At 37.5% G+C, this 20,815-nt stretch overlaps 1 protein-coding gene across 1 annotated transcript; it reads right to left on the reverse strand.

The window, feature by feature from the left end:
• Positions 1 to 17,731, reverse strand: slc7a3a (solute carrier family 7 member 3a). The gene is made up of 12 exons (XM_073871177.1): positions 17,586 to 17,731; positions 8,700 to 9,132; positions 8,443 to 8,604; positions 7,911 to 8,082; positions 6,336 to 6,454; positions 6,037 to 6,259; positions 5,815 to 5,954; positions 5,617 to 5,726; positions 5,313 to 5,532; positions 4,978 to 5,144; positions 2,250 to 2,358; positions 1 to 2,155 (listed from the first exon to the last, which is right to left on the reverse strand). The coding sequence occupies exons 2-12, from the start codon at positions 9,064 to 9,066 to the stop codon at positions 2,010 to 2,012; spliced, it is 1,935 nt and encodes a 644-aa protein (XP_073727278.1). The 5' UTR covers positions 9,067 to 9,132; positions 17,586 to 17,731; the 3' UTR covers positions 1 to 2,009.
• Between the last annotated feature and the right edge of the window lie 3,084 nt (positions 17,732 to 20,815).

Here is a 20,815-nt window from a genome sequence, read left to right on the forward strand (position 1 = left end):
CATATTCTGAGAATCACTTTATTTAAAAAAAAACATTTTCTTTGTACATGGCATAAATATTTACAGTTTACAAAAGACAAAATATATATTTATATACTGAAAAACAAACAGATATGTAACACTACGAGTGTTGTGTATCTCAAATGTATGTGGTTTGGTATACATTGATATCTACCAACCATCTTTGAGATACATTTTAAACTTCAGGCACTGCTCTGAATCATATTCTGAACAATGCCTCTTGAACAGACACCAAGTGTCTTTAAACATCTTTACAGCCTAACTTTTACATGTTTGGTACATGTAAACAAAATCTATTCATTTCATTGTAAAAACATAAAAATATTAAAGCTATACAAAACATTTCCTTCTAATTAAGCAATATGTTAATATATTAAAAACGGAAAAAACAATAGTGGTATTAAACAACTTCAAGAATCTATTTTGCTGTTAGAATGCAGCATAACCCATGAGATAATACACTGGCCTATTGCTCTCTGATTATCTGAATACATATACAATTACAATAATCAACATTTTAAAACAACCAACCCACAATAGTTGATACGAGGAGACGAATCTTAGCATCCTGAAGGGTTAACACAATTATAGTAAAAGCCTTAACTGTTATGACAGGAGCACGAGAAGTTTGACAGCAGACGACTCTGCACCGGATCTGGGCCAAAGTCGGCAGGTCCGGAATGGATCCGGTGCGGATCCGTTCCGGAGTCATCTGCTGTCTCGCAACTGTAAACCAGTAGTCCACTATATTAAAATGACTGTACAATAAAGAACAAATAGTTAACATGAGCTCAACAGCCAAGCTGCCAAGAACAAGTTTCAATGAAAACTAAAAAACAACATGGTAAACAAGCATCTACACCGTCAGATATATTAAAAAATGCCATTCAAAGCCAGTTTCTGTAGACCTTCAGTCTTTAAGTCTATGCTTAAAAGCTTTGACCTGTAAATCAGGTATTTTGATAGCAGGCTGCCCCACAAAACATTACACGGGTAACTATAATTTCTGCCATTATATTTACTACAGTAATTGATACTACTGTACAATTAAAATAAATATAGATTTTTTTAAATGTAGTGCAAAAGAGGCGATTTTACTTCAGTCAATTGTGGTAGATACCACAGTAACTAGCACTCTGGCAGAAACTATAGTTAACAATGTAACTTTTACATAGGATGTCTAAAAACCAAACATCAAGTTTACGTTGTGTGACTGGGTAAACTACACATGTCCATATAAAAAGTTTATGTTGATTTTGCCAAAAATAATAAAAATATAAAACGGAGCATTCTTATATTTAAATACTTATAATTTATAAATCATAATGCCAAATACTATTATCCAAATAAACAGCATTGTGTCACACTGTCACATGTAAAGTTATTCTGTACACTCTCTCTCACACACACGGGGTAAAATCATCAATCTTCATCCATTAGCCAATGGCTTTAAGCCACATTAGATAAAAAAACATTTCCAGTACTTTGTCAATGCTGTAATCAATTCACCAAACAGTAACCAATAATCCCAAATACTGTCTTTTGGTATTGCCATAGTGTGTTGTTTAAAACCCCCTTTGCATTCTGCAAACAGAACACTAGGGGGCGACGCAGTCTCACTTCACCTCAAGGACACGACATGAACGAAAGGAGACCATTTTGGACATCAAAGCAAGGCCCTAGTGCACAAACGAAATCACATTTCACAGTCCTGTAAATACCCTGTTCACAGTCAGCTCATTGTCTACCAGACAAAATGGCCGTTACAGTACTAATGATTATAGCAGCAGCCACAAATACAATAAACCAGCACTGGAGGCTGCACGATGACCTCTAACGGAATCTGCAACATGTTTTTATGCGTCCTTCCGAGAAGAACATTGAAACTCGAGTTGAAATCATAGGGGGAAGGTCTCTACATTAAGTAAACACGGCCAACTTTTCACACGAAATTCGCAGATTTCAGAAACTTGTAACATCTGTCGCTATCAGGGAGAAATTCCGTCCAGTTCGCTTTCTTCTACGCCTATATAGATAGGGCTTTTGTTCTGAAGGGCCGGCTCATATTTTCGAGAGAGGCTGTTTGCGGCTTCTGTGCTGTTTCGGATGCCGTAGCCGAAGTAGATGGCGAAACCTGGAGGAAGACATGAGAGATATGTGAGGCTTGGAATGAAGAAAACAAACAGGATGATATCTCGGCGAGAAGTGAAATGAACAGATGTACTAACCGACTCCCATCCACACGGCGAAACGGCACCAGGTGGCTATGTCCAGCTGCATCATCAGATAGATGTTGACAAAGATACTGAACAGAGGGAGCCAGGGCAACAGTGGCACCTGCACATAAGAAGATTTAGATATAGTTCAAGGAGGTGATTCATTACATGTCAACGTCTGACTAGTATGGGGAAGTGGGAATTATTACGTGTTATTTATGGAGCAGACGTGTATAGACAGGAGGCATCTGTAAAGTCTTTAGCAGTTTCATTTTGTAAGGTTAAAGGAGAATATCCACTAGAGCAACTAGTCATACATGCTATTCACTTCCACTGTCAGACTGACTAACAAATACCAAAATCAAATGTTTGCTTTGATCGAAAGGAATGAACCACTATGTTAACTTGTGTGGAAAATAAAGAAAGATATTTATTTGACATTTCGAATAGTTTAAGTTGGGACTTGGAAATCAGCATATAAACAGGTACACTACTGTACTGTTCAAAAAGTTTTAAAACACTTGACTGAATGTTTTTAAAAATCTTTTAATATGAAGGTCTTTGTATGAAATTACTTTTATAGACAAAAATATATTTGTGGCAACAGATTTATTTATTTAATCATTAAAGAAGAATTTTTTTTTTTACATTTTTGATTTGGACAAAAAATTAAACAAAAAGCAGCTCATAAGTAAGATATAATGCATTGGCAGCAAATTATTAAACCTGAAGGAGGGTGTTGTATCACACTAAGGGGCTTATTTCGCATAACAATTGGCTGCCTGTACATTATAATGCATATTTACATAATAAGTAAGGTAAAAAAGCATTATTGCTTTTCAAATAGTGATTTGGAATATTTGATTTGCTTATTTTAAATTTAAATTTTATTTGCTAAACAAATGCAGACCTTTCGCAAGGAAAACCCGTTTACTTTCAGTTTTAAGATAAGACGAGATCAAATCTGCCATGAACGCACTTTTTATTTTAAAGGTGCAGTGTGCAAATTTTAGAAGGATTTCTTTCTTTCTTTGGACAGCAATACAATATAATATAGATAATTATGTTTTCAGTAGTGTATAACGACTATACAAAATGAACAGTATTGTTTTTATTATCTTAATATTAGCCATTTTTATCTATATACACCGCGGGTCCCCTTCAGGGTTCCCACACCTTATTTAACTTCAAATTCAAGGACCTTTCAAGGACTTTTCAGGTCTTATACCCTCAAATTTAAGGACTAAATGTGGGGGCACATTTCAAGTGAGAGCAAGGTTACATCGTGCTACCTTTAAGATACATTGTTACAGTTCCCTTTAAAGGGAACTCGCGCTGCGTCACTGCGGTGACACTTTGGGGGCGCCTCCAGGGGTAAGTGCGTCTGAATGTGTATATCAAATTCAACCAATGGTGAGGCTTAACGACAAAGACAGGGTGACACGAGAGCCAGGAATTATATCGCTATTTGAAATATTGCCAAAGACGGCGTTACAGGGATGCAGGAAGTATGGCAAGGGAGACGCAGCGTTTTGTTTCCTTCTCAGGGAACAACAGTTACATACGTAACCCGAGACGTTTTCATGTGTCAAACACAACTATGCAAAAAAGCATTTTGGTATTAATCAACATTCGCATACAGAAGATATAAACATTTAAAGCGAACAGTAAAAAGTCTAAAATTGTATGATATTATCCTACACTACACAGGGAATAATATGGATTTTTTTTTTCAGAAAACTTCTTGCATAAAATAGATTCAAGCACTTTCAATGACCTGTAAATACTTTCAATGTATGTATATTTTCAAAAGGGCCTTGAAATTTCCCCCCAGAATCACAAACTATCAAGGATTTCAAGGACCCGTGGGAACCCTGCCCCTTACATGGAAGCTGTTTTGCGGCATCACGTTTCTACAGTAGCCCTAAACGGACAAACTGCTCTACACAGAGCATTTGTCACTACATTGTCTCAGAAGATGAGATGCTTGTCCAGTGACGGCTACCGTAGCTTCTCTATGTGCTTTGAAAGGGAGGGGTGCAATTCGCAACCTCACCACTAGATGCCGCTAAAATCTACACACTGCACCTTTAATTATTTGTAAATATAATGTCATTTAAACTAGGGGTACGCCATATCATACCATCCATGATAACACGGTATATTGAAAATATGACTGGGTAAACTACGTACACATGTGCGTACACATGAAAAAGGTCATTTCGCGATATGAATGATATAGCGACGCAAAAAGGTATGGCGCATTTACATTCCCTCATGCGCACAGCAACAACACAGGCATCAGCCAATCAAATCGCCTTCTGCAAATAACCTAGTGCGGAGCCAGCCAATTACATTTATGCAAAACCAGAGAACAGAAGAGCATGTGTTGAGGGCACTATGACGATCGCATTAGGACCATGCTTCAAACACGCCCTCCATCAAGCAGTAATACTGGCGCCCAGTGTGAATGTACCATCACAGTCGGCACCTGACATTTTCAGCCACGTTAAATTGCTTTGGTGGACACAGGACCTAAATGCCCCGCAACATGTTCCTTATGTTATCCTCCTTTTTTGAAAATAGTGATTGACGCCTGTAATTATGTGATCTCAGCAGCTGCTGGTTTTGAGCACATTTACTGTAATAACATTTTAGTGCGTATCGCCTCTGGCCAGATCCCAAAGATTTATAGCATATAATATAAACCAGAATAAATAAAAATCTGAACATCTGGCACCTTGAAGGTGAGAGCTTCTTTGCTCTCGGGCTGTCTCCAGATCACGATGACGCACAGGAAGCACAGCACTGCCAGAATGATACAAGCAATCACCCACACAATCTCTCCGTTCATGATGCCCTCCAGACGCACGGCCAAAACCACGCACAGCACTGTGATCAGCACAGCTACGCAGAAAAGAGGACAATTTAATTCGTTTTAAATGATTCAGGATCAGCTCAAAACAATGCAATTAAATTTACATTTACGCAAAGCAATCCATTGCATACATTTCTGTATTGCATCCTTCCTATAAATAAACTGCAAAAGGTTTATCCAATAAAATCTTCACTTACAAATAACTGCAGTTGTGATGTAGACGATTGTTCCAGAGAGTTCGGTCGGCACGTCCTTGGAAGGAACCAGAAGGAGTTTCATGGAGAATTTTTCTTTACGGGGTTTGTCATCCAGTTCTACGGCATATTCATCCCCACTGTCTCCACATACTGCCACCTTCTCCCCACCGACCAGTTCGACCAGTTTCTCAGTCTGACTGGAAGAGTTCAGCATGCCCGGCTGATATCTACAGAAAGCCAAACATCCAACGTAAACACTTTGTAAGCAAGCACATCACTCTTTGTGAGGAAAAATATTTGGCTCCTGATATCTGAGTATGAGAACACACACGGCCACCAGAGAGTAAGCCAGCAATGTCCCGATGGACATGAGGTCAACCAAAGCAGCCAAGTCAAAGAGAAATGCCATAAGAGCTAAAGATAAACAAGATAAACTGTGTCAGTCATAACATAAACAACTTAACAGCGTTTGACGCAAAAACCTACACAGAACGTCACTCACCTGCCACTATTCCAGATGCAATAGTCGCCCGCAGTGGAGTTTTGGTTTTTTCGTTCATCTTGGAAAGGGAACGAAAGAGCAGGCCGTCCTCTGCCATAGCGTAGATCACACGAGGCATGGGAAACATGGAGCCCAACAAACTAGATGAGAACAAAATAAAAAGACTCAGATATAGAAGAACATGTTGAAAGGAAACATTAATAAAAGCAAAATTTTTCATACCTGGTTGAAAGGGCACAGAGTGAACCCACTGCTACGATGTACCGTGCCGGCGACCAGCCCACATAACTAAAGGCCTCGGGCAAAGGGCTCTGGGTGTTGAGCTTATAGTAGGGCATCATTAATGTGAGAGCGGCCGATACGCCAAAATAAGCAAAAAAGCAAATGAGCAGAGAGGCCACGATGCCCACAGGGATGGAACGCATTGGGTTTTTGGCTTCCTCACCTATAGGAACAAATTAGGTCGAAATGAGCCACATATATATTTACTACGATGTGTTCAGAAGATTTAATAGACATACTTGTTGTAGCAATGCAATCGAAGCCCACAAAGGCGTAGAAACAGGTGGCAGCACCAGACAAGATGCCACTGAAGCCAAATGGAGCGAAACCTCCATTTCCAAATGTGGTTTCTATGCTTTCTGTGACAGAACAGAAGTCGTGTGACAGCATTAGACATCATCATCTATGTTCAGATTTTTAAATGTTCCAGATATTTAGTGCAACAAAATCACACGAGATAGTTCACCTAAAAATTTAGATTTTGTCATCATTTGCTCACTCACGTGTTGTTACAAACCCTTATAAATGTCTTTGTTCTGCTAAACACAAATGAAGAAAAAAATGTGAATAGCCAAACCAATCAGAAGCCTCATTGACTATCATTGTATTCTTTTCTCCTACTATGAAAGTCAATGGTGCCTTTGATCGGTTTGGTCACAAACATTCCTTAAAGGAAGATGATTTACTCACCCGGAAGCCATCCGAGATGCATATGTCCATCATTTTTCAGACAAACACATTTTCAGTTATTTTAGAAAATGTTTTAGACCTTTCAGTTAATCAAATGTGAAGTTATGGGGTCCACGTCCTTCAATTCAAAAAAATGTGCATCTATCCTTCACAAAATAAATCCAAATAGCTCCACGATGATAAACAAAGGCCTTCTGAGGGTAATCCGCGTCGTTTTGCTGTAGAAATATCCACATTTAAAACTTTATAAACGAAAATAACTCGCTTCCGGTAATGCCGCCATCTTAGTCGCGTCCGCATTCAAGATCAGACTTTACGCAGCGTACGGAGGTTTCTCTGCTGCTGCTCTGTGCCCCCGCTCTCAGAATTTGTCATATGTCACTAAGAAAAGTGCGTACACTACGCTAATACTCTCTCCTGAATACAGAGGAGTCTAAGATGGCGGAAGCTAGTTATTTTCGTTTATAAAGTATTAAATATGGATATTTCCACAACAACACCGCGCGGATCACCCTCAAAAGACCCCCGTTTAACATCCCGGAGCCGTTTATATATGCACATTTTTTGGACTTGATGAACGTGGACTTTACTGTTTAGCAGCTGAAAGATATAAGACATTTTCTAAAACAACCGAAAATGTGTTTGTCTAAAAAACTATCGACACATGCATCTCGGACAGCTTCGCGGTGTGTAAATCATGGGTTTAATATCATTTTTGGCCGAACTATCCCTTTAAAATGTCTTCCTTCAATATTCATCAGAACAAAGAAATCCATACAGGTTTGCAACAACACCAGAGCTACCAAATGATGACAGAATTCTCATTTTTGGGTGAACTATCCCTTTTAGTCACGTGAGATCATCTTAAAGGCAGGTGTATGATTTTTGAAAAACACTTTGGAAATGGGAGTCGGGGCGACTACCAAAACACACTTGTTGCCAATCAGCAGTAAGGGGCGTGTCTACTACTAACCGACATTGTTGCCTGGGTCCAAAGAAGGTCCAGATTCTATTGGGGTAGGGGCGTGTTTGTTTAGGTGATATCAAATGTCAACATTGGCTTTCAGAGATCATGCACCCCGCCTTTAATAATACTCATTAAGTGGTATAAGATTAAAACTTACTCTGGGTCTGTGATGTTGGTATCATTAACAAAGTCCTCTTTTGTGAGGTTCCAGTTTGCAGTATTGCCCTTGACAAAACCAGAGATGATGACAAAACCAAGAACTATCAGGTTGATCCCAGTAAAGATCTTGTTCACCAGCGCAGACTCGCTCACACCAAAAGCAAGCAGTCCTGAAAGGTGAATTGCACATTAAAATACATTTAATTACTTTTTAATTACAATTTTTGTCTCAGATTAGGTACATATTTAACTCTACATTTAGGGCTAAAATAAAAATCTGGATAGACCAAATCTGTATTTGAGTACATAATGCCTGTGAAAACCCAGCTAAAGTCATTTTTTTGTAATTTACTAAGTAAAATCATGATAATCATGTACATGATAATGTAAAGAAAATTGTGTGAAAATACAATCATTATATCTTTAGTAAGGTCATGTGAAAGATTAAATTCAGTGATGCTCCAAATCTCATTATTAAATTATAAGACTTCAGCCTGGACAGAGTCGCATTTATTAAAATTATTACTCACCAGTTAATAACAGGATGAGGACGAGGGCAAACAAGTCAGGATACTCGGCGAGAACCTTCCCAGGAACCTTCATGGCCATGGATGCCCTGAAAAAGCTTGAGATCTTCTGCTCGATCAAATTATCAAAAGTGGAGCTCCAAGCTCGTGCAACGCTAGCCGTACCTGAAACCAGATTATTGAGTTATACAATGGATAAGATAAGAATTTGCATCTCTAAAATTATAAATCTTAGCACTGACTCCTAAGTAAGCACTTACCTATAACATACGAAAGGATGAGATTCCAACCAGTGATGAAGGCCCAGATCTCTCCCACTGTAACGTAGCTGTACAGGTACGCCGACCCCGTCTTAGGGACACGTGCGCCAAACTCTGCATAGCACAGTCCAGCCAGCATGGACGAAAGTGCGGCCACAAGGAAACACAAGACGATGGCAGGACCAGCCTTTTCTCTCGCAACCTCCCCAGCCAGCACGTACACCCCGGCTCCAAGCGTGGAGCCCACACCCAATGCCACGAGATCCAGAGTGGACAAACAACGGGCAAAGCGTGTTTCTTCTCCGGAGCCGTCCAGCACACGACGACGCAGCAGCGCGTGTCCAAACGAAGCCATTTTTTCTACCATGGTTAAATGTGGTGCTGAGGTTCTTGGTTGTGGTTACTTCTTGGGAACGTTTCGTTGTTTAAATACCTAGAACAGAAGAGGAAGGAAGAAAATGATTATTTGGGTGTTGCACAAGATTGTACGCAAAGCATAGTTGGTTGTAACTGGTCTGGTCAGGACATGAATCATGATCAAGTATTTTCTGCTACACCTACTTTTCTAATAACAGCAATTTCATTAGTTGTTTCATTCTGTTCTGACCTAAATCAATTTCCGAGCACATTGAGTCCTGTGTCTAACCCTCAAGATTCCTGCTCTCTAATTAAACAGTTTATGATCTTATTCATGAAAGAAATCGGTTACATACAGATCCAGTGAACTCAGGCAACAAACACGTATTTATGGCCGTGTCTGAAAGCTGAAAAATGCTGCCGTGACAAGCAGTATATGAAGCCAAGGCAACTCCAAATCCAATGTTTGTGGAACGTTAAGTCCACGAAGATTATTAGAGGCTCTATTAACTTAAAACGGTCCTAGTTACAACATTTTAAAATCATGGGCTAATAAACAAGATGAAAGTATCTTGCCTACTGCGTTTCTCTACTTTTATAACATTCTCACAGTATGAAGCTAAAACAGTGCTAACAGAGACAAAATGAGGTTAAAGTGTAGCAGACGTTCTTTCATGATAAGACGAAGGTTCTTATGATGTAAATAGTACGAAAGTACCACAGATGTGTCCTTCATTGCTTTTGGACATCCCATAAAGTAAAGTTTGACAGAGGAAAAATATATGCAAAAAACCCTTTTAAATAGGGATGCACCGAAATGAAAATTCTTGGCCGAAACCGAAAAAGAGGAAACCAAGACCGAAAACCGAAACACAGAAATAAATTATTATGCCAATTATTAGTACAACTGCATTTATGGCTATCACTGTGCACTAACTTTACTAGGGTTGTTTGACAGATCACAAAAATCACGGTTCTGATCACATTACAGTTTTTGAGGCACGGATCAGATTATTTTTCAGATCAGCAAAAAGGGGGGTGGGAAAAATCTAATAACAAATAAAGAAATTGCAAACATTTATAAAAAAGAACAAAGTTGTACATTAATAAGGTCTGAAACTAGCATGAGGTACAGAAATCGAATTAAATGAATCATAACACTGTCTTTATTGTATAAATTAAATATATTATTATTTCTAAGAGCTACAGAGGTGATTTTCTCTTTGTCTTGGGTTGTTTGGTTAACATTAATGACGTAGACTTAAGTAGGTTAATTGAGGTTACTGTCTCTTTAAGACCAAATAAGCACAGACTGGTTTCTGACTGTAATCTATACATACACGTAAGACATAAACAAATGTTTTTATTAGAAAAACAATACTGTGGAGATCATTTTGTTTATATGTTCCCTGTCAATAACAGAAAGATTTTATGTTCGCTTGTTTTTTGAAATGCGTCTTTCTCGTATGTGCACTATTGAGGGCACCTAAAAGCGTGCGCACACCGAGACCAAGGGCGAATCCCAAACAGCGCAGCATAAACATTTGCTCCACATAAAAACGTTACGTTGTTTTTCATTGCTTTATTCACCAAATGTATGTTAATGGACTACAGTATGAGACACAATAGCGCGACTGTCTCTAAAGTTTACACATCAAAAGTTCTGATCTTTGAAGAAAAAAGGTATGATCACGTCCGGACCGGACACATTCAACCGCATGTGCCTCTGTGCGTACAGAAAGCTGCTCACTTAGCGCCTTTTTGCGGTTAAATACATCCACACCGCAGACAAGCACGTGCAGGTCGCGGTTTCTGTTTGCGTCATCACAACATTTCGGTTAATAGAGTGACGAAATGTGTTTCTCCATTTAGGGCTACTGTCAAAACATGGTGGCGCAAAATGGTGACTTTCCATGTAAGGGGACACGCAATGTATGTAGATAAAAACGTCACATCCTAAGGTAATAAAAACATAATGGTTCATTACGTAAGGTCTTTATACACCACTGATAATATAGTTATGTATATTATTTAGCATTTTTGCACATTTCTTACACACTGCACCTTTAACATGATTTACAGCAGGAAATGTTATTCAATTTAACTCATCAATGAAGAGAAAACGCTTCCCTGCCAATGACAAGATTTTTCGGCAAATCCATATGTCTGCTAGTATCCCCTTAGGCCAAACAGTTTAAACTCTGTGTATGTTTTGAGGATCGTTCTGAATCTGATCTCTATTAAAAGTCCTTCACAAAAATGCAATTATCTCAGTTTTTTGCTAAAAATTTTGTATTTTTGAAGAAACCTACACATATTTAAGAGGTGATAAAAAGAGAAGAAATTAAGGTAGGATGAATCTTTTTTTTTTAAAGAGACTCTGTTCTTTCATTTGATATATTGTATGTTTATACAATTAAAGAAGAACATTTTCTGTAAGGCATTAAACTTCAATGAAAAATCATAAAAAATGCTGGCGCTGGCTGGCAACTTTTTAAAACTCTGGTGAGGAAAGAGTTAATATGGAACTTTACATATAGGTTTAGTCATCTGTATTATGACTACTAACTGAGAATATGCTGATGCTGGTCACCATTGTGACTAGTAACCTTTATGTGATGCATGTTCCCAAATATTGTCACTTTCTCAGTTTAGGCAAGAACAGGGACACAACTAAACCTTGAATTGCAGCCACAGCTGTACAAACACTTGACGCAAAACCAGTGAACAAAGTTACAAACATGGGATTTCTTCATACAATGTAACAAACACTACACTGTAAAAAGTCAAAAAGTTGATTTAAATTAAATTAACTTAAATTACTTCTATTGGTAACACTTTAAAAAAGTTTGATCAATTTAAATATTTACTTAAATATTAAAACTTAAATTTGTCACTTGAAGTTAGAAAATTAAATAAAAATTTGTAATTGAATGCAAATTGAAGTCATTTTTAATCTAAGGTAACAATTTAACAGTTTAGCGTTAGCAGCACAAAGGTCATGGGTTCAATTTCTCTGAAAAAAAAACCACACACATTCTGACACAAACGTACCAAGAATGCATTGTAAGCCCCTTTGAAAAAAACAATACGTTAAAAAAGTCTGCAGATGTAAATGTAACATAATGAAAAATGTAACATAAACATAGCATTGTTAGAATGTGAAAACAAGAACAATGAAATCGCATTTATCTGCTAAAAATGGCTTCATAAAAGTTGTGGACATTCCATGTCTGTGTATTGAAGTGAGGTTTGACAAAGAGGACAGAGGAGGGGGTAAAACAAAAACATCCCTGTAATTCACTGTACAATAGAGGGGCTGAAATAGTCTCTTTTTATCTGTAAGGTGGTTTGTTTCTCTTGGCGCAGCATCTGGTGAGATTCTTAAATCAAGCTGCGTCCAGACAGGATCTCAAAATGTTTAGTCAGCCGTGGCCTTACACAACGCAAACAAAGACTGCTTTCTTTTACTACTCATCAGATTACTATATTAAAAAGACATAAATTAATGTGTAAGTGTGGTGTAAACAGCAGAAATCCATAAGTACTTGTTGACAAAATGGGAATTATGTCTGTCTTTGTGCCTTGGTTGAAGGTAACTGTGTTGGTCAAATGTTATAAAGTGCACAGATATCAGTTGCCTTGAGATCGTTCATCCTCCCGAATACCTGCTGCTCTCAGCAGTTAAGAGTTTTCATTTTACAGTGTACACATCTAAGATAGGCCGAAGTGAGGTCAGTTGGACTAATCTCTTTCTTGTGGTCTCCACGAGTACGGCTGGGAAACACGTAGGCGAAATTAAATCTGTGCGATTTTGATCTGGCCATGAGAAATTCATGAATGTCTTGACGTCTGTTATACCTTATCCGGAAGAAACCAGAACACGGGCTAGACAGAGACCTACAGTGCGTCCGTTTCGACCGTGACACTCGAACAAAAATGTAACTAACACATGGTACAACGGCATTGTTGATTACATTGGGAGTGATGTATACTAGTCAACATTTGAAGTGGATCAAAAACATTCATCAAAGTTGTCCTAAGACAAGAACAGGTATTGGGTATTGGTTATAAGACAACTTTTAAGAAAGGTTTTGATCCACTTCAAATGTTGACTAGTGTAGTTTTGAAGCGTGGTGAGCTTCCAGCATAGATTGGTGTGTAACCACAATTACCATTGGTTGCTTTCCATCTAATGGTATTAAGAGAGGAAGTGCACAAAGTTTAGCTAGTCTTTAACATGCAAATTAAAGAATTAATATTATTAACGTTATCAGGGCACGTAAAATTCAACATACAGTTAAATTTTTTAAGTGGTTGATGACTTATTTGGCTTTGTTACGTGAAATTGAATTTCTGCATCGCATGGATATTGTAATGATGCAGGAAGACAAAGAAAGGATCCATCATTAAAGGTTTAATGAAAATGGACAAGGCATACATTAAACGGCATCAAACAATAACCGAAAAACAAAGAAACCACTAGAACTATATATACACACGGGCTAACCAGCTAAGAAGACACATGAGGAGACAATCAACAGAGGAACCAATCAACAAAAGAACTACAAACACGACGAGACAGGAAACAGGAACTCAAAATACAACTTAAAAGTCTACACAGAACACGGGGTGCATCCCAATTCAGGGTCTGGATTCTTTTTTGGCCGCGGACTTTAAAGCAAAGCTCGACATTTGAATGCTGCAGCTTCTAAAGTTCACAAAGTGCACTGAAATGAGATGGTCTAGCCTACGAGGGCAGTTGTGTCACTTGCTGTTCCCGCCCAATACGCTGGTCAGTGGGACACAACCGATTACCCAACAGTATGTAAAACTCCCCAACCTTAGAAATATACAAAGGAAAATGGCAACACGCACAATATTGCAGCAATAATATTAATTCATGTCACTAAAACATAATTTATATTAGTAAAACAGTGACAAGACCTTTAATATTCACTTTTATTTAACTACAGTTCTGAATGTTTATTTCAAAATACCCAGACGTCAGACGCGCATTGAATCTTGGGATAGCCAATGCTGTGAAGGATCCATCTACGGATCCTTGGTTTCAGGGGGAAAAAGGCCACATTTCAAGGCTTGCATGTGAAGGAGCCTTCGAACTGGGATAGCCTTCATCGCAGCCCGAAGACGTCATTGGCCTTCAAATACGGCCTTGGAAGGCCGCAGCCCCTGAATTGGGATGCACCCATTATCATTACAGATTATATCATTAATACAAAAAATACAATGAAATGAACTGAATGTAAAACTTGCTTTTTTGAATTATCATGTATTTAAGAGCCTATGTGATCATGTATCGATACTTCATTGTCTATAATGGTAGACTGTATTATTAACGGTACATTCAAACGGGGCGTAAGCGTTAACGCTTAACAGAACGCTTTTATCTGAAGCGTGGCCAAAAGCCAATCACAGGGGCCGCTACACATGCTCCGGTCTTCCATAAACTTCTCTGCCTAGGTTATTTGCATAAAGCGATCTGATTGGCTGACGCACGTGTTGCCGCTTGAAAAGTTTAGAAATTTTCAACTTCTGCCGCGAGCAACGGCACTGACGCGGCGCAGACAGATCCACAATTCAGTTCGGCAATGCATGACGTCACCCATTAAAAGTGAATGGGAAGCGTACACGCTTACGCCCCGTGTGAATGTACCGTAAGGGTTTTGTGATGGAATGTGTTCTCATTCATCATCAGTATACATAGTGAATGTTTCTTTTTTAAGACACACCTTACTTAACTCATCAGCTTAGTACTTCAATTCATAAAATGGGTGTGTTAGATAAACTAAACATGTAGTGCAGGTTTGGGATAACCCACAATCTATAACAAAAAACTTAATTTGGTTACGCCTTACTACCTTCTTGAGGTTGAACTTGAAATGTGGGCAACAGAAACAATGTTGAAGTGAAGGCCAAGACAGAAAGAAACAGCAAATTAAGGTCACTTATTTTGACTGTGCTTACCAAGTCTATAAGCATCCAAGTAACCTGTGTGAGATTTTGCCGTTGATGGCTCAAAATACTCAATGGATTCTAAGAGGATTACATAAAGACCCGCCAACCGGTTAACCTTCTTAACAGGAGAGAGGACTAATGGTTTACACGTCTTGTTTTTGTTTAGATTCCTTTGTACTATTGCAATTCCAACATCAAACATTTCCCTAAATATTTAAGTAGTACAATTTTCCGACTAAACAATTAAAATCCGACGACTAAAGAGAACTATTATAAATAGTTTCTATGAACCCTGGGGTCAAGGCCATAATATTAACCAAGCCCCAGCACAATTTGCATTTCATTATATTCTTCATTTACGTGTTTGACAGATGGTTTACATTTTTGTCAGTATAAAACTATCTAATACTAAAACCAGCAAAACAGAAGTTACATTAAAAACCAGGCACATGATGTTAGGCTTGAAAACAGTGGCCCAATCTCACTAAACTGTTAGGGGGCGTGCACACCAAGGCATTTACACCGGCGGCTGGTATGTTATCAATTGTTTCCAATGGAAGCGCCACGCTTTTCAAAAGCGCCAGCAGCTGGTGAGTTTTGTCCACGCTGAGCACCGGCACTCTGCGTTTTTTCCATGCCGAAAGTAAAAAAATATTAAATTTTGAATGAAACGCTGAACCCGTAAATGTTACTTCTCACTCGGCCGTCCAATCACAGTGGAGGAGGTGCGGGACAAATATCACAACACCAAACGGCGCATTGCTCAACGGCTGATAAGCAAAGCAGAAGAAGTATCATAGCAACCAAAGCACTCAGCTAAAAAAAGCTGGCAAGCGCCTACAGTTGGTGTCTGCCTGGCATTTTCAGCAGCGTTTAAATGCTTTGTTGTGCACACCCCCTTATTCCTCACAACATGAAGCCTTGGAGGAGCCATCGCCAGACTCCAATTCTTTACTAAATCAGGATTTTTTCTGTGTAATTCAATTTAAACTTAATAATGCCTGTAGTTGATTTAGCTATCATTGAGAACAAAAGAATGACATATTTGGCTCTACATGGACATTTAATAGTCTACATGCAGTGTATAAACATATAAATGGCATGTAGATGTTCTCATACCAAAGATGAGATATTGTGCTAAGAAGCAGATATCATGAAATTGTTTAGAGATCCACAGGTCTCATTTTCCATCAGTGCTATATTACAGGCAGAAACCAGCATGAGCTTCATATGAGAAACTTAACTGTTCATGCTTATAAATGGACTTATTCAGTCAGGCATCAAGGCGCCACATACTGCTGTGAATGAACCAGGCAACCTCCCAACTAGCTGGAAGGGGTCCATAATACTGCAAGTGCAAAAAAGCAGAGATGACCAAGAGCCTGAAGCAGAATTGGTTGGTATGGTGCAATGAAATGGTCCTCTAAAATGTAAACAAACAGTGTGGGAACCATGCTAAAAACAATACAAATTCTAATGGTTTCAATTACAAACGCCATTGTTATCAGATGTTTATTATTAGTTCTATTACAAATTTCCTTCATTTAGTTGGTTTTGGCTCTTATTCCAGTATGATTTAATAGTTTATAAGCCCACCAAAAGAACCCAACACAATATTAGTAGAGACCAACAGACACCATTATAGTTACCATTAAAACCAATACAGCTCCCATTACTGCCATTAAATCCATTAGAATGTGTGTTATAGTTTATATGTTTTTTTTCTTATAGGAGGGAACATTGACAAATATTTTTCAGGTTATGCAATACGGGATGTGCCTGCCTGTAAAGTCAGGTAAAATGTCACTACTATTTTCCGAAAGGCTGATGCAACGTTTACAACAACTTCCGGGAACGATAAAGCGTCAGTTCAAAGCATGCTGCCTGAGCGGGAACTCGCTATCAATGAATGAAACACGGCGAGAAAGAGCTAAAAACAAGACGTTTTGCGTATATCCAAAATAAAGGACATTTTAAATGTAAAACATGCAAACCTAGCATAAATGTACACGTGTGTTTTAGTGTAACGCTGTTCACTGTCTCTATGTTGCTAAGGCGCGCGCAAGGTAATCCTACAATATAAGTAGTCCTACAAAATAACAGAATAAAAGCCAGACGAATATATTTAACCTTGTTTGTCACTGACATAATAACGGATATGCAATTAAAATAACTCAAATTACCATTCATTTACTCAAACGAAATGCTAGCACAAGCATTAGAGACGAGTATCGTTATGTTCTTAAGTGATAACTTACACGCGCTTTTCCCTACAACAGTACACTCACCTTATTAAAGTCGGTTAACTATCTACATTTGTATAAATAATGGTTTCATCAAGAAAGTCTAAACAGATAGAGAATCAAATTAGGTTGACGTGAATTTCGGTATTGTGCGTTAATTTGAGAATATGACCACATGCCCGAGATCGATTGCATCAGATACCATACTGTACATGAGGAGGCATAAAGGCAATAAGAAGAAAAAAGGAAAATCGTAATAATTCAAGTGCCAGTCTGTTTAAGTTAAATTAAAATAATGAAAAGTTACCTCTTTGGGTTACGATGTTTTGCTGGGAAGGCGTCGATTACCTACAATCTGTTGTGTTAGCTCGTCTGCCGATGTGTAAGTGAACAGCGAAGATGCTTTGCCTGCCTACGCATGGGTGACGTATATTATAAACAAACCGTAGCCCGCCCACTGGGGCGTACTCATGTGTACCTTAGAGTGGAATATGCGTAAAAAATGACGTACATTGTATTGATAACAAATCTATGAATCACTGGAGACCTGCTTAACCGTAATAACACAAAACAATGTACAATTAGAGCATAACATGCATACTATACATTAGATCAGTGCTTGGGCTGGGGGTCTCAACAAACTTCCAGTGGGGCCTCTGGATAATTTTACATTTTTAAAATGGCATTAAAATAAAGATATTTGCTAGTGTTTGGTTATTTTATAGCAAATATGTAATTGTAAAGTAGGGCTTTTAATATTGTTGTTGTGAACAACTACACTTTAAAGTAAAAACGGTTGAGATCCACTGTATTTTATTGTTCTCGGGTATTAGTAGGAAAATGTCAGTTTGTTTTTTCTTAATAACTATTAATAACTAGGCTATAACTAATAACTGTAATTAATAATGAATTAAATGATATATTGAAACTAAGTACTAGTTGAAACCAATGACTCTGGGTACACACCCAATGTTTTACAGAAACCTGTTTAAACCTAGTGAAAAAGATCAACCCAGTAACTTTGTTTGTATAAACCATTCTGTGCCAGCATGTGAAAAAATAGCTAATTGAAATTTGGCTCCCACTGTGATGTCAGAAGGGGATAATACCGCTCCTTACTCTGCACTATCCAACCACGGCACTGACATTTTAATACAGAGATCAGCTTATTTGCATTTAAAGGACACACCCAAAACGGCACATTTTTGCTCACACCTGCAAAGTGGCAATTTTAACATGCTATAATAAATTGATATGGTATTTTGAGCTAAAACTTCACATACGTACTCTGGAGGCGTAATTTTAAAAATGTCCCCTTTAAATAAGAGGACCTATGTCAAGATGTGTATTTTAAAAGTTGTAAAGATTAAAATGTTTGGTGGTGCCAAATTAACCATGAATGCACCATAAGGCATCTCCATAGTACCAATAAGATAAATATTTTGATAATAAACTTAATCACAAGTTTCTAGTTACAGAATTCTTGACAAAAAAAAAAATATATATATATATATATATATATATATATATACTGTCATTAAATCCATTAGAATATTTGTGATGGTTTCCATGTTATTTTACAGGGAGGAACATAGACAAATATTTTTGCAGGTTATGCAATACGGGATGTGTATGTAAAGTCAGGGACAAATGTGATTACTATTTAGCGAAAGGCTGACGCAACGGAACAAGTGAAGTCAAGAAGGTTGAGATCCACTGTATGTTTTTGGCTATTTAAAAATGTCAGTTAAGTTTTTCTTAATAACTATTAATAACTAGGCTATAACTAATAACTATAATTACTAATGAATTAAATGATAAGACATATTTTGAAACAAATTACTAAAAATAAATGACTCCGGTACACACCAAATGTTTAAAAAGAAACCTGTTACCTGATATTGTTAAACGATAAAATTCAGGAGCAGCTTAAAATCTTACTGAAAAAGTGTTGTGGTCTTTATTTTAACCAGGTAGCTTCTCTTTTGAAAAATATCTGGTTTAAATAAGAGGACTTAAGTCAAGTCGAATGTGCACTTTAAAAGTTGTAATGTAAGGATTAAAATGTTTGGTGGTGCCAAATTAACCATGGATGCACCATTAAGCATCTCCATAGTCTCAATAAGATAAATATTTTAATAATATGATAAACTTAATTAAGTTTCTGGTTACACAGAGTTTTATCATGACAAAAAGATTAATTAAATGGTAAATGGACTGCATTTATATAGTGCTTTTAACAGACCAGGGCCGGCTATTGCTATAGGCACAAAGTGTGCTCTAGTGTCGCGGGGGGAGGAGAGTTGCGTTACATTATTATGCTGGCGCATTGATCTAAAATAATTTTACTTCGCTACATTCGGCGTTACGCTACTGTGAAATGGTAATAATTCATAAATATATATATTTAAAAAAAGTTTAGATGGCTTGTTTGAAAGTCTTGTGAGATGTTGGAGAGGCTGCGTTGCGAGAGGTGGCTACGCATCACACCCTTTAGCGCGCGTTGATGAAAGGAGTAGAGAAAGGCGTGTGCGTTGTGCGAGATATCTGAGGCAGGTCACGCGTGGCCTCAAGGTCGCTCTATGTTTCAATTCAAGAGGTCAAAAAAGTTAGTTTCATAATGCGATGCATGCTGTGCTGTCAGAGGTGGACAGTACTTGAGTATTTTAGTTACATTTTCCAAGCATCTGTGCTTTATCAGAGTGTTTGTCTTTGGAAAAAATTGACTTTACTTTAATAAAAAATGTTAAATACATTCTAAAGCATCGAATCATACTGTATTCTCTTTTTATAGTGCCTATTAAAATTGATTTAATACCTAATTACATAAAAATTGTGTACTTTTACTTTCTTGAGTAAAATTACGAAAGTACTTTTTACTTAAGTAAAAGTAAAAAAAATTACTAGATGTTTAATATACTTAAATATTAAATATAAACCAAAAACTTAAAATTATCAAATGTAGTGGAGTAAAAATTATGATAATATGCTTTGGAATGTATGTTTTTCAAAGAAAAACACTGATAAAATACGAATACTTGAAAATGTACTTTTATGTAGAAAGTATACTTGTCCGCCTACACCAAAACGAAACTGACATCTCAGTGTACAGGAATTCAAGCTCCAACCTGAAACAACAGGCAGTGGTTAGTTATGTCTATTTGAACACTATTAATGAATAGTCTGGTAACTATGGGCACTTTAATGTAATACTATTCACACAATGTCCGAGTGTTTTGTCATATGCGCTCTTGTGCAAGCAAATCCTGTAAACCATGAACACACGTTCACATCTGTACATTTCCATATCATTTCCTCACAAAACTAAACAAACTGATTAGCATAATGTGACATCTTGCATTTATACACAAATCTGGGCACCTCACTAAAGTGTAGAAAATACATACAAATAAAAACAGGATTGCATTTTATTTAAATCATTCTTAAAGAACGTATGTACTTATAAAAATAAAAGAATAAAGTATAGAAACATGTATTATATATTATAATAAATGTAGAGTTGATTTGCAAAAACAG

This window comes from Misgurnus anguillicaudatus, chromosome 9, assembly GCF_027580225.2.
Source record: "Misgurnus anguillicaudatus chromosome 9, ASM2758022v2, whole genome shotgun sequence".
In the NCBI taxonomy this organism is placed as follows: Eukaryota; Metazoa; Chordata; class Actinopteri; order Cypriniformes; family Cobitidae; genus Misgurnus; species Misgurnus anguillicaudatus.

What these genes read in the sequence shown, in the direction of transcription:
- slc7a3a (XM_073871177.1), bottom strand. Translation starts at nt 9,066, where the DNA reads ATGGTAGAAAAAATGGCTTCGTTTGGACACGCGCTGCTGCGTCGTCGT. An exon ending in CATCCTTTCGTATGTTATAG is followed by an intron (nt 8,605 to 8,699) that starts GTAAGTGCTTAC and finishes ATCTGGTTTCAG; the next exon opens with GTACGGCTAGCGTTGCACGA. An exon ending in CGCCGTGTGGATGGGAGTCG is followed by an intron (nt 2,156 to 2,249) that starts GTTAGTACATCT and finishes GTCTTCCTCCAG; the next exon opens with GTTTCGCCATCTACTTCGGC.